This window comes from Onychomys torridus, chromosome 5 (assembly GCF_903995425.1).
Source record: "Onychomys torridus chromosome 5, mOncTor1.1, whole genome shotgun sequence".
In the NCBI taxonomy this organism is placed as follows: domain Eukaryota; kingdom Metazoa; phylum Chordata; class Mammalia; order Rodentia; family Cricetidae; genus Onychomys; species Onychomys torridus.
In genome coordinates, this window is record NC_050447.1 from 18,608,803 (window position 1) to 18,624,346 (window position 15,544).

At 39.9% G+C, this 15,544-nt stretch overlaps 1 protein-coding gene across 4 annotated transcripts in view; it reads right to left on the minus strand.

The window, feature by feature from the left end:
* The window catches only part of Rpgrip1l (RPGRIP1 like), a 98,816-nt gene that overhangs the window by 11,787 nt on the left and 71,485 nt on the right, over positions 1 to 15,544 (minus strand). For all 4 annotated transcript variants that reach the window (XM_036187369.1, XM_036187367.1, XM_036187368.1 and 1 more), the window contains one exon: positions 3,559 to 3,742. In XM_036187369.1, the coding sequence (XP_036043262.1) occupies positions 3,559 to 3,742 (184 nt within the window). The remainder of the gene's footprint in view (positions 1 to 3,558; positions 3,743 to 15,544) is intronic.

Genomic DNA, 15,544 nt, shown 5'->3' on the forward strand with positions numbered 1-15,544 from the left:
TGTGTATATGTATGAAAACATCATGTGGTGCCCTATAAAGAAGTATAGCTTTATTTTTACTAGGGTTCAGGGTTTGAACTTAGGGCCTCGTGCTTGTTAGACAAGTACCCTAGCACTGACTATATCTGCACTCCAACATTTATAATTATTGTGTCAATTAAACACAGTAAAAACATCCCTCAGTCTGGTAGGCTGAAGAAGTCTGTACGTTCTCCATCAGTATCAAATGCAAGAGAGATGCAGAGGGTTTAACAGAGGAGTTGTTAACCTTGAACCTTTGATAACTTTTATATTCAAATATTATCACCCCTGTAATCTTTATCTTTGCCAAATTTCTCTTCCTATTAGTAACAAAATCTGATGTTCTACATCCTTTTCATTTTCTGAATTAAACTTTAATTGTTCCAAAAGATAGACTGCTCAATCCTCAGAGACTAGGGGTCCAGATCTGCACAATTCTCATAAAAACCTCAGCCGACTTCATTAATCTTCCTTCTTCCTACTGTCAATCCCCAGAAAGCTTTATTCAGCCCAGACAACCTTCTTCAGGCCTACCATTAATCTTTCCCCCCCAAAAACTATTTTCTTTACTCAGCATTCTCAGAGTAAATTTCCAAGGCCAATAAAATGCAAATGTTTTATTCTTGCTACTAATGTCTAGCAAGTGAATTGAACTTCAGTTTTTTCAGTAATAGTAGCCCTAAGAAAATATTCTTGTATGCACATGGAGCTGACATTAACACCTCTTCATAAAGATTGAATTTGATTATGAATAATCCTGGGGATTGCTAGTTTATTCCAGTCATCTTATGTACCTAATTTTGGCCTTGGCATTCAAGTTCCTTTTGTGTGATTCAGATCATAATGAAGAGTCAAATCAGAGCTGGGTTCAGTTAACCTTTCTGTAGGTAGTGTTCACACAAGAGAGTAAGTCTTAATTGTGCCCTAAATCTTCCACTGGATTTCAAAAGCTGATTTGGAAATAAAATGACTTTTATTAACTTTCAATGAAATTTGGAAGATGTAAGGCTGTATTATATCAACTTTCCCTAAGTAGCAAGTGAATGGTAAATAGTACAATTAGTTACATTACAATAATATTTATTAACCAATGATTCAAGGAAGTCTCTGAAACAGTGATACAGGTATAATGATTAAAGAATGAATATTCCCACTGTCCTACCTAAATGAAAAAAAAATGCTAACAAGGTTACTATTTCTCAAATTTTCTGATGACCTGATACTTGAGTTTTCCATATGAAACAACATCAGTTTTAAGAGCTGAGTATATTTCTTTCCCTATTCACAAAGATGTTCACAGTCAATTAGTCAAAACTCAATAGACAAGAACAGAAACTTAAGTATAATAAATATTGCTACTGAATTCTTTTCTATCCTAAAAGAGATTCCCCCCCCCCCAATCAAATGGCTAATTCCTTAGAAACATAAGCAACTCTTAAACCACCAATCAGATAGCAGAGTCCTTGCAATAAAGGGGAGAAATAAAGTGACCTGGCAGCAAGATCCCAACGAGACCTCTACAACTCACGTGCACAAAACCTAGGAGGCATCAGCATTTATCATAGGTTTGATCTGAAGGATTGGGCATGCTTTCTAGGCAAATGAAAACATCTGCTCTGCTACCTGGTGACATTTCTCAGTGTACAGACAACTTCTCAAGAACGACCTGTTGCCAGTATAGCTGAACACCGTGCTGGCGACCTTTATAGAACAATAAAAGTCAAAGTCTATCTCTTTCCTTGGGGTATCCTCATTAAAATTAACTGAACACCTCTTCTACTACTACTAATATTTTGATATGGTTTATTTTTCTGGTAATGTGCAATTGAATATCCCGAGGAAGCTTGAGAAAATACTGTTGGGAATGTTTCTTTGACAGCAAATGAGTGAAAGGGTGCACCCAGAGTCCGACCACACCACTTACTCCTCCGACAATTTCTCAAGCCATCTCTTGTGGAGTTTGGGCTGGAAGGGATCTCAAAAATCACTTTGTCTTTAAATAAGAAATGAAGGACCCAGGGGATCAACATATCTGGACCAAGTTCACACTTAGTGAGAACTGCACATATAGATAAGATTAGAGCAGATCTCAGGATCCTCAAGATTACTGCCTCAAACTATGAACCTACTTCTAAAAAGGTCAGTATTTTGAGTAGGCATGATTATCTGTAATTCTTCTGCTACAACAGCAAGACTACATGTGCTTCTTACAATGCAGTTTCTAAAACTGGCAAAAAAAATCTTAGTAGTTGGTTTGGTGGGTCATGCTTTTTATCCCAGCACTTGCGAAGCAGAGGCAGGTGGATCTATGAGAGTTTAAGGTCAGTCAGGCTGGCCTATATAGCCAGCTCCAGGACAGCTAGGGCTACATAGAGAGACACTATCTCAAAACATCATCATCATCATCATCATCATCATCATCATCATGATGGTTCTTGTGGTGGTCTGAATGAGAATGGCCCTCACATGCTCAGGTTTCAATGCTTGGTCCCCAGTTGGTGGAACTGTTTGGGAAGGATTAGGAGTGTGGCCTTGTTGGAGGGAGTGTGTCATTGGAAGGGAGCTTTGAGGTTTCAAAGGCCCATGCCAGTCCAGTTGGCTCCTTGTCTGCCTCATGTTTGCTGTCTCAGTATGTAATCTCTTAGCCATGCCCATGTGCTGCCACTGTCCCTACTATGATGGTCATGGACTACCCTCTGAAGCTATAAGCCCCTAACAAACTCTTTCTTCTATTAAGTTGCCTTCATTATGGTGTCTCTTCACAGCAATGGAGAAGTAACTAAGACAGTATCCAACCTGAATGAGATGGCCTGCTTCAATGAAAGTTAGGCAGTCCCATCTTTATGCTTTCACGGACTCCAGAGAATGTTCTAAGTTGTTTCAACTCTTGATGAAGGTAGCTTGATCTGACTTTTGTTTTTCCTCTGATTCTACATTGTTGATCATGTAATATGAAAAATTCCTAAAAATTGATTGATCTGAGCATTCTCAAGGTGCTTATTGGGTCTCTGTTAGTCCAAAAGACTTATATGTTAACTGGTAGGTAGAGCAATCCCGAGAAGGGAAACCTGCCTGCTGCAATGGTTAAGAGATTATGCATCTTATTAGGCAGTGCAGAAACATTGATGGGAAAGCACTGACCAAAAAGGAAGCCCACAACCAGGGTACTATACAATCTGAATGCTGTAGCCAAGAAAAAGCCTAGCACATCACTCCCCCACCCCAGTTAAAATGTCAGGTTTTAAAATTAAAATTCAACAGTAGACTTAGGTGGGTGGCATTTCTTGTAGATACCATAATATAGTAGGTACGGTCAGACACTGCTTTCTAGCTGTCTGTGTTTTCTTTTAGTTTTACAATGGCTTCAAAGTACTTTTCTAAATTGTTATGCTACAGTGCTGGCTTTTTTTAATCTAGTCTGACAAGACTTCTCTACATGTGCACAGCAGAGAATTAAACTCTATGCATATTACCTTAGCTTCCTTCATGAAAGAAAAACCCACATAAAAGTCTATATTACAAATAAATCATACATACCATTGGTGTAGTTATAGTAGACCCACTGACCATTCTTGGGTTTTGGCAGTGATACAGGTGTCTCTTCAGCAGGAAGACTGTAGAACCGACACTCAATGAACAGCCGTTGGATAGTGTCATCCCTGGTTATTCGAGAATCATTAAGGCTCAGAGCTATGATCTCAATCTGAATTTCCTCTGATGGCTGTTTAAAGAGTAAAACCCAAAACAACAAAAGCATAATAATCAAATGAAAAAAAAATCCTTTATTCTATTCCACTATTAGTTTAAAATAAAACGTCACAGCCAATGGGTTTCTTTTCTGGAATGCAGTATACACTACTGTACATTTCACATGATAGATTATTCATGACACACAGAGAGAATGAGATTCTAATGCCCCAGGGTTTGAAGTTAACAGTGTCATGGCAATCCTCTCCTGATTTACATTTGAGGCTATAAATACCCAACTGGTAGTCTATGAGGAGTAAAGATTATGAGGTCTTCATCTCCGATGGCTTTCAGAATGACAAGAATCAGTTGGCCTTGTTTCAAACTAGGTAATGAAGTGCATGTTTATCACTGCTTTATTTCATCTGCAGTACCTGGGAACACTCAATTATGCAGTGATCAAAGCCTGTTGAACATTTTAGCACTATTATTCTAATATATATAGCTATATCAATCTATAGCAACGGGGGCAGAAGCTACAGCTCATTTTCACATTTCTGCCATAATTTATTTCATTCAGTAAGTAACACATTTTCAAACAAAAGAAACAAAATCTTATATCTAAGTTTACATATTATTTCTTGCAATTTATTTTCCATTTATAGAATGAAGAATTAAAACGACATTTGTTTGATATTCTCCTAGACTCCACAGACATTAACATGAGATTTGGAAATGTTCTTTGAAGAATGACTTCAATTGATAACTATGACTTCAATACTTGACCATACTACAATATTTCCTCAGTTAAATTTGTTTCTCACAATTTAAAATTTGTTATTTAAAAATTATTCTTTATTATCAAAGCCATGATACTGTCAAACATATAAACTTAAAGTAATAATTAGAAAAACATGAAAATAACATTTGTTTTGTGACCAGGTTGTGAAAATTCACTGTTAAGTGTATACCAGCATGTAAACCTACCATAGTGATGATGTAGACATTTTACAGGATGTAACTAAGCAAATTAAAGAAAATTTAAATAGCCTATTGAAAGTATGCCTCCACAAAGAACCATTCCATTGCTGTCAAACCCCCTCAATATTTGATGAAGTAATTTTACCCCCTTCTTTCAAAAGACATTTTCTTTTATTATGCATTCTAAGACACTTTAACTAAAAACTGAAATCTGAATATTTCAATAAGGTTATTTTATTATTCAGTAGATTCATGGAAATTTTACTAGGATGACAGAGAAAATTCCACACCATTCTGTCTCCACTAATACAGGTACAAGGCTGCAGCTGGCAATATTACTAGGATTAGCATAGTATGATGAAATATTTAAAGGAAAATTTTTTCTAAAACCTAATAAATCAAATGACTGCCAAATGTCATTAAAGTGATGGTCTTTGACTTGAATATGCTTTTCATATTCAAATTTGAAAAGAAAGAGATGAAAGCCTGGAAAGGTTACTCGGTTTCAACTAATAACCTCAAGCCCTCTCTGTTCACGTGCATAAAAAATGAAGTTGGCGCTATTGTCTAACCTCAGCTCAGAAAAGCCCTCTGACTGGCGAAGACTACATGGTAAGGGAAATATCTTAAATGACACTGGTTTTTCCTTAAAATGTACTGTGGTTGCAAGAAGTGCACACATATATTTTATAATGTGGGCATGAGTAAAAGCACAATGCAAATGGGAATGGGAATATGGGTAGCTTAGAATTACATAGCAATGGAACCTTGGAAAATGTTTATGCTTCTGCACAAAAGCAGGAGAGGAAATAGCTGTAAGGAACAAGCATATACTCATTCCAGCTTGTGGAGACAAGAATTCAAAACTCTTTATGATGCATGATAACACAAATGAATTTTAAAGTACCACAAGACCCTAATATATTTAAGATATTATTTTGTATTTTATCAATACCATATTAACTATATGATTCCCAAGCAGAAACCTGCATGATTTTAAGAGCTAATTTGGGTTGTCAGGACCATGAGGAATTCTCCAAGGGTAACAACAAAAGGAAAATACACTGAATTATCAAGAATTATCAAAAAAAAAAAAAAGCATTTAAACCTATTTGTCTATTTTTCGTTCTGCTCCTGTTTTGCTGTTTTGGCAGCTTCTCCCACCCCAATATCTAATTTCCTGCTCAGTCCTATGAGTGCAAGCCATGGTGGCTTTGTTCATTTGATGATGTTAGAGCTCTAAAGGGGCAAATGGTAATCATCTATCCCCAGAAAGCAAGCTCTGAAGAAGACATTTTTCAAGCATTATAATTGTCAGTAATGGTACTAGGCAATTTATTCGAACACTTGATTAAATCTTCTACACTCAAGTCAACAGTCTAACTGGTTCATGTAGGAAGATCTGGAGATGAAGAGCCGTGTGACTGCATTTTCTCTCTCCTCTCCTGTTCCATCTGCTCTGGCGTTTCTAGCTCAGCCAACGGCATCGCCATTTGAGTGTTGCTGTCCACAGCTGGAAGGTCTTCTCGGTGTTTGCATCTCCCACTCAACTATACTGTATACATCAGCATTTCTGTTCATTTTCCTTCCTATTGCAGTCCTTGGCCGAACTGTCAAAAGCATTTAATATTTCACACATCGTGCAGCCACTGGCCCCCCTCCTCATTTAGTATCTGAGAAATGTCTTTAGATTCTTTAAATACAATGGAATTTTAGTTATTAAAAAGTAGAAATTTGACAGAAGGAGGGAGAAACTGGACAGGATTGATATAATAGATAACTTGCTGGCAACAGGAAGTGGACTGTATAAGAAAGTTCAGCAGACAGTGGGGACCACTACTGTGCACACCCAGGAAGAATGTCTACTCTCACGATCACAAAAGACACATGTAAGCCATGAGGCAGCCTGACTGCTAATCCCTTGCCTTTAGTCCCAACCATATCACCTTTTACTTTGCTTGAAAATCTTTATACTATCCTATACTCTAGCCATCCCCTCAAGTCATGGTGTGCTGGGCATATTGTTTGTTTTTTTGCATCTGTGTTTATTCTGTCTGAAATAATCTTTTTCAGAGGACAAACTCCAGTCACTGTGACCATACACTTTGTGCTGACCTATGTGTGGCTGCTGGCCTCTTTCTCCCACAGCTCTTACTGTTTCTTGGACCCACTGTAATGCATGGAGTCCTCACCTAGCTGCTTCTCTATAGACTGTGAGGCCAGGTAGGGAGACAAAGAGCTTACCTGTCTGTGGTTTAGCATCCTTACCAATACCTGCACACAGTAGGATCATGATAAACATTTAGTGGGAAACGGGAGAATGAATATCTGCTTTATAGTCAGAATATCTTTTATATTGTCAGAACTATTGAAGCTGCTGTTTCTAGGACTTTCTCATTTGAAAAATGTTTATGTGTGATACATTTTAGGAAATTGGTGATTTTTAACTACTGCAAAAAATGCTTATTATTCTAGATTTTAATTGGGGAAGACTAGCTGAAAGATTAATACACTGAATCTGGGTGGCAGGGTAGTATTACTTTAACTCTTCTGTATGTTTGAAATTTATTACAATAAAGACATTTTAACTAACAGAATTAGGAGTAATAATATAATGATTGAGAAGACAGTGAATGAAGCTGGGAATGGTCTCAGCACTTAGGAGCTAAGGCATGAGGATCAACATGAGTTTGAGGCTAGCCTAGGCTCATAAGTGAGAGTCTGTCTCAAACATACACACCTACAACCCTCCCACCCCCACACTTGTATGCACATGAGGGGGGCAGTCCTTTTCAGTAGAAGCCTTCTAAAGTCTGTTTAATATAACTAAAGTAAGGGACATGTGACAGCCCTGCACAGCATTAGCATCCACAAGATGCATTAGCCAGATGGTACAGGCTCCAGCTCTTCCTGCTGTTTCCCCTTTATGGGTGTGGACCTTTGGTACTAGGTAAGTTGATGTCTTCCATCACTGTCATGTTTACCAGTTGCCCCATCCGCTCCCCTAGTTAGAGGATGTCAACATCAGCATGTAAGAAGAACATTTATAAACTGTGACTGTGGTGAGCAGAAGTAACAGAAAGTGACTCAGATAAGAACTGCACACAACTTATTCTTAGTGTCAGTATAGATGGACACTACACATTACATGACTGAATGATCTGGAAACCTGATGACAGCTTGTGTTACTCAGAGAAAAATGATTTTGGCTCTGTTCCACTACTGCCCTGACTGACGCTACTTTATATCCAGCCACAGTTCTCTATAGTGCTGTTGAGGTTGTTGTTAGCAAGCTGAAAATGTCCATGTTTGATCTCACAGCATCCTGCCTAGTTCCTCTGAGTTTAGACACTGCAGTGACACAGTGGGGTTGGCTGCCTGTTTTCTCCAGTGCTAGGGACGGAACCTAGGACCTTGCATATGCCAAATGGGCACTCTCACTTGGCTGTGCTCAGAGAAGCGCTCTGGCTGACAGCCCTACACCCACTGTCATGGCTTTCAGTGAGAATGACTTGTGATAATGCTCTGCAACTTGTCTCAGCCAGTAAAACTGCCCCAGCAGTGGTGAGGTTATAGAGGTGTTTCATTTTAGTCTCAATTTCTGTAATGAGATGGCATTCAATTTTCTATGTATTTTATTTTTAAAACTACATTTATTTATGTGTGTGTGTGTGTGTGTGTGTGTGTGTGTGTGTGTGTGTGTGCGCGCGCGCACGCTTGCATGTATGTGTATGTGCCACAGTACTCAAATGCCACAGTGAGTTTGTGGCAAGAGGACAATTTGAGGGAGTCGTTCTCTTCTACCTTGTGGGTCCTGAGGACTGAACTCAGGCAGTCAGGCTTGGCAATGGCACCTTTATCCACTAAGCCATCTTGCTGGCTTCACATTATTTTTTCAATTATAAAACATGACAGTGTGAGAAAAGTACAGAAAATAATTTGGCTTTTAAGTACCCACTGTCTTACAAAACTGCCATGTTTTGCTATGTATAAGTCAATCCTTTTGCTGAAGAAATGAATATTAACAGTAATATTAATAAAGGTAAATTCCCCAAATGCCAAATTGTCCTGTCTTTCCTACTTTCCAGAGGATCTGTTCTGAAATTGGCTGTATCATCCCAAAGCATACTGTCATATTTTCTATGTCTGTTGTGTCCATAACCAGTATATGACATTCTTTTCTATTCTTCGGTTTTCCATTGGTGGTAGTCATTTCATAATTAATTTTGTCATCCGATATTATGTTTTTGAGATTTACTTATCTTAGTCAAATCATGCTAACTCCCGTTCACTTCTATTACATATATGATAATGGAGTCGCGTTTTGTTTCGTTTTGTGCTGGCTTTGGTCAGGTTGACACAAACCTAGACATCCCTGGGTTGCTGCCTACATCAGTCTGGCCTGTGGGCCATTTTCTTGATTGGTGTCACAGGAGGTCCCAGCCCACTGTGAACAGTGCTAGCCCTAGACAGAGGGGTCTGGGCTGTATATGGAAGGCAGCTAAACAAGGCATGGAAGCAAACCAGCAAGCAGCGCTCCTCTGTGGGATTTGCTTCAAGCTCCTGGAGCCTTGGCCTCCCTTAATGATGGACTGTAACGTAAGCAAAACAAACCCCACTCTCTCCAGTGTGCTTTTGCTCATGAGATTTTATCACAGCAACAGGAACACAAACTAGTATACTGAGTGTGCAAAATACCACAATGTCTGCCTGTAGGAGACTTAATAGGTGGGACTTGGTTCTTTGTAACAAAGCAGTAGAAACAAAACAGAAATAGAAGGTGATGATCTACAGCTATACCATTGAAGAATTAGTTTTAACTGAGGTGCTAAGTACAAAAGAGTGATTCAAACACTCACACTCACTACTGATGGTGGCAGAGGCTGTGTAAGGAATGCAAACTGACAAGAGGAGTCTTCTACTGCCTTCTTTCAGGCTGGGTGTCGGAAAAGCCACTCCAAAGATTCAAAGAAGGCCTCTTGACTTTATACACCAGCTGCAAGGCTTCTGTGTAGCAGGACTAATATCCTCTTTTGAGAGGAATGGTGGTGCAGGCTTTAATCTCATCACTTGGGAGGCTGAGGGGAAGACTGAACTTCAGCCAGTCTGGGCTACCTAATTAGGTGCTGCCTCAATAAAATCAAATGCTAAGGATGTTGCTCAGTGTTGGTGCACAATATACAGTTCTGGGTTTGACTCCCAGGACTCCTCCCTCTTCTCCCCAAACTCATCTTCATACAGGCTTTGAAAAGTTTTGCTTTCTGAAGATGGTAATTATTTGGGAGAAATAAGATATAGAAAGATGGTGTGTCTCCAGAATTCAGTGCCAAGGTAATGCTGTTAACGAACAAAGCCAAGCCAGTTTTCATTAGTAGATAACCTCTCTTTTCTAACAAGTTGTTACCATGCACCACACTGAACAAACCTAAACACTGAAAACGTCAGTGATGGGGTTAAAGTGGTACTAGGGATAACTGAGAGTGTTTACTTTTAAAATGTTCCTATGTCCATGTTCTACTCCATGAAAACTAGTGTGTCTATAATGGTCAGCAAATTAAAGAGGCTTAGTACCACTTCCAAAACATGGCTTGTAAGACTTTTCACGTTGAACAAGGATGTCTACCATCCACATGGTTTACTATGGTGGTGTGTGAAGGAAGGAGAGAGATTTTAAAAAGCCCCTTGCCCAGCTCCAGCAACTGATCTGCTGCTGTACCTGCACCAGCACCTAGAACAGGTATTGCACAGTGGCCCTCAGTCAGGGCTGCTTGTTAGACTCCATGGGGAGCTCCAAGTGCTCTGCTGGTTGCACTGACATGGGGAGAGGCTGGGGTCCTGGTAAAATGCCCCCTCGATGATTTTCATGGCACCCAGGGGTAGAGAGTCCGGCTTTTCCTTACAGCTGTCCTAAGCCACTAGTAGCCCACAATTACACGATACAACAGAGGTTTGGGGGCCCTTCTTAAAACCTCTGATCCACCTGTATTGGGTAGGGCTCAGGTTGCCTCTCTCACAAACTGTCAGATGATATGGACACTGCTAGTTCGAGGTTTACTCAGTTACCATGTACTCATCTTGTGTTCACTGATCCTTCTCTGTTACTTACAGAGAAATTTCCAGAATGTCCACATTAAACTGTTCTTTAGTCATGTGACATTTTAGTACAGGATTAGTACTAAATAACCTAAAATAATTTAATTTCTTTTGCAGAGGCAATCTGCGTCATCATTAGGAACAGTCTAATACAGTGGTTCTCAATGTTCCTAATGCTGGGACCCTTTAATACAGTTCCTCATATTGTGGTGACCCCACACCATAAAATTATTTTCATTGTTACTTCATAGCTGTAATTTTGATATGTGAACTGTAATGTAAATATTTGATATGTGACCCCTGTAAAAGGATCATTCAACCTCCACAAGAGTCACAACCCACAGGTTGAAAGCCACTGGTCACATATAAATAATAAACAAATAACAGCTTCTGTTTAAGCGTCTAAAGGTAAAGTTCCTTGGACACTAAATCTAGTAGAACTTATCCGAACAAATGGGAGTCAGCTGATCTGTGCACTGAGCAGCTCCCAGAACCAGAGCACGTTCTGAGAACACCAGCCAGCCATGTGATCAGATGGCAGTCACCAAAACCCATGTGAAACCCAGAAACTAACTTAACTGGTTCCTACCTCTCCAACCAGCCAATTGGTTACTGTCTGACTGCCTGTTAGCATTGGAATAATTGGCTATGTGGCCTTTCAGGACCAAACAAAACTCAGTTATTGTGATTTTTTTCTATACTGGTTCAGACTTCTCAGCCCAGCACAGATGCTTAGTCTAATCTGCGGTCTCCTACGGGAATTTACAAAGCATATCCCATCCAATGAATTAAGAGCTGACAATTTTTCTGTAAGGATCAGACAGCAAGTACTTTTGGCACTTTATATTACATGGTCTCTGCGAAACCACTCAATCTCCCCCTGTAGAGGACATAGACAATAAACTGGTGAGCAGTGTAGCTAAGCCCCTCATAGCACACTAAAGATTAGGTTAAAAAACATAAAACAGTTTTAAAAAGCAATCCTTATCAGCAAAACAAGGCAACAGTTCTGATTTTATGTAAAACATACTTAAAAACCTACTTGCTAGCATAAGTTTTTATACCTAAAACACTGAGAGAGGCTTATTACCCAATGGTAGGATATCATATAAGATTCTTAAGTCATTTGATAATTTTTTAATAGGTGAATTCTAAAACTAGGGCATTTTTTCCATCTTAATCTTGGAAGTTTTAAAATGTATTTGCTGATATCATCTCTGCAGCAGCTGGGAATGTAAGCTTATTGTTTAGTGATGATGTTCCAGTGGACTGAATGGTAGTCCAGATGACCAAGGTTGCTTTTACACAACCACCATTAGGGGAAACAGCGCGAGTGGTGTCAAGGTATCCTGCACACTAAAGCCCACTCTCTCTCCTTGCAATTCGCAGTTCTTACCTGCAAACACATTGAATACACCTGCATTAGTCAGGGTTCTTTCAAAGAACAGAACGGATAAAAGGAATCATCTATCTATCTATCTATCTATCTATCTATCTATCTATCTATCTATCTATCTAAAGGGGATTTATTAGAGTGTCTTATAGGCTGTGGTCCAGCTAGTCCAACAATGGCTCTCTACCAATGGAAGGTCCAAGAATCCAGTAGTTGCTATTGAGACTGGGTGTCTCAGCTGGTCTTCAGTAGACACTAGAATCCCGAAGAAGCAGACTCTAATACCAGTGAAGACATAGACTTGCCAGCCAGAGCGAGCACAAGCAGAGAGCAATCTTCCTTCTTCTGTGTCCTTTCTATAGATGGCCACCTGAAGGTGTGGCCCAGATGGAAGGTATACCTTCTCACCTCAAAAGATCTATATTGAAAGTGGGTCTTCTTACTTCAAATCCCTCACAGGTGAAGCCAGCTACTTGGGTTTTAGTTAATTCCAGATGTAGTCAAGTTGATAACTAAGAATAGCCGTACAACACCTATGAGCTGATGGCATATATTTTGTTGTGGAAAGTGGACACACTCTTTAAGTGATAAACTTGACAATGATGCAAAAGGATTAATTTTTCAATGCCATGGCAAGTACAGGTTCTCAGTTTTGACATCTATTTTGAGGCTCTGAAACAAGGCTTCTAATCGATGTATTATACATCAAATTGATACTGTTAACTTATGATTATTCAAATTAATAAAATATTCATAGAGAAATGTCCAAAGTTTTACATTTCCCAGACTTCCGTTCCCTACCCCCATTAATTATCATGCCTAGAAGCTTTTTAGCAAAAGCAGCAGTCATCAGGCTGACGGGATCTGACAGGCCAGCAAGGCCCAATTACACTCGCGCTCTGGGTCCCTTTGATGTCCGGGAAACTAAGAGAGATAGGGGCCAATTGGGTAGCACATTATGCTAATGACTTGATTTAATCCCGCCACTAAACTTTATGTAGCCTGTTAAAAAAGATGCTAACACTAATTATACCACTTTGGAAAGGAAAGGAGGGGACAGGCATTTCATACTGACAAAGTGAAGCTCATAAATGTTGTAAATGAAATGAAACAAAATGAAGTAATCTATGATTAATTATAGATCACAGACACAAAGGAAAGGGAAGGAACCAAGAAATATGTCCAAGTCCTGGGAAATCTGTTAGATTCCTTTTAAGGATCAACATTCTAAGAGATAACTATGAGCTGTCAGGGTCTGTTAACACAAAAAAGAAACTAAGTGATCTTAAACTGCTTACACAGTGATACTAGAGAATTCAAGCCCACAGTGTTCCTGTCATCAGTGAGATTTATCTGGGACACTATTTCTAGTCCTCACTGCAACATTATAAAAGGAAGCAGTTCTAAAAGTCTGTGAAGAAGGGTAATATAGGGGGGGTTATCCAATAACTTTTAAACTACGTTACCTCTAACTATTCTTTACATGGAATCTACCTTTTAAAATACATCCCAAGAACAGACTCCTTAAGAATGGGAGCTTAAGCCCCAGGCTCCAAACAGCCAGCTCATGCACTAAGAACAAGTCTGGGGCCCACTGCCTGGATGCCTCCCAAACAGTTCAAGCTACTCAATTGTCTCACTTATGCAGAGGACCTGCTACAGCTGGGGGCCTTTTGGTTCATAATTCATGTGCTTCCATTAGTTTGGCTATTTGTCCCTGTGCTTTTCCAATCTTGGTCTCAACAATTCACACTCTTACAGTCTCTCCTCTTTCTCGACAATTAAAACACAAATATAATAAATAAAAAAAAGGAGAAAAAAAAAGAATAGGAGCCTAGACGGCTCAGTGTTTTTTTTTTTTTTTTTTTTTTTTTTTTGTTGTTGTTGTTGTTGCTCTTCCAGAGGACCCAGGTTCAATTCTCAGTACCCACATGGCAGCTCACAACTGTCTGTAGCTCCAGTTCAGGGCATTGGACTCCCTTTTCTGGCCTCTGTGTAGTGCAGACACACATGCAGGCAAAACATTAACACACATAAAAGAAAAAAAAAACCGTCTAAAATAAATAGGAGCCCATTTCTTAGACTGCTTTATTCCCAGGCCTTAGAGTAAGCATCACTTGTCTGCTTAATGAACGAGTCCATTGTTTCTTCAATTCTTCAAAATTGTTAGGTTTAGTGGTGTTTATCTGTAGACTTACTTACTCAGGAAGCTGAGGCTGGAGGATTGCTCTGAGCCTAGGAGTCTGACATTAGCCTTGGCAACATAACAGGCCTCTAGTCTGGGCTAACACTTCCCAGGGTTGGTCTGCAGCCAGCTGAGCCTGTTGCTTCTGGTCTGTGTCAGAAGGCACACCATAGCATGAACACAGGGAAGAGGAGGAAGACTGCCCACCTCACGGCCAAGAAGAGACAGAGGGGGCTGCTGTCGCAGGATCTCCTTCTGAAGTACACCCCAAAGCTTAACTTCCTCCTTTGAGACTCAATTTCCCAATAGTGCCAAGACCAGCATGCAACAACATGTGGGCCTTTGGGGAACATGGCAGACCTGGACTGCAGCAAACAGGTTACTAAGTGTTTTCTGTGCTAAGCACGCCTGGGATTCTCCTTTCCATAGCACCCACTGGAATCAGACAGCTATAAAAGAAACAGTCCCTGTACTTCAAGGGCTCACCACCCGCCAGGCTTCCATCACCAGCCTCACTCAAAAATAGTTTTTGAATTGTGTCCTCCTCATCAGGATTCCTTAGAAAATACATCTGTTTGGATAGAATTTATTATATGGGTACTATGCGCTATTCAGATATGATTAAATATGTGAGAACATATGTTTAGGTTATCTGTAAAGGCTTTTAAGGCATTCTCTCTCCCTCTCTCCCTCTCTCCCTCTTTCCCTCTCTCTCTCTGTAGAGCAGCTCCCTCAGTCTCCCGAGTGCTGGGATTCCACGAGTACGTACCATGCCTGCCCTGCTTCTACTGTGGAACTGAGATCTGAGAAGGGCGAAAGTTATGAAGTGGTGACTAATAAAACAGGCAATTAATGCAAGGAGAATGGAGTTCAGGGTGTGGAAAGAATGCTTTAAGAGGTGTCTTCTTTAAGGGGCCACGATGAAGGATGACTTTATAGAGTTAGCAACGCTTGAACAGTGTTACAGATAATTAGGAGCTAGGGAAAAGCAGGGAAGGATTCAGAGGCCAGTGAGAAAAGCATGAGAATTTAAAACATGGAGCAAGAAGTGTTGAGGTTCGAAACAGTTTTTGGATGGAACAAGGTAATTGCAGAACACTTGAGGAGCCCCAGGTCAGTGAGCTGAAAGGGTGAGTGTAGAGTTCTGAGGCCTAGTAGGGTTGGTCTGATTAGCTTGGGTTGGG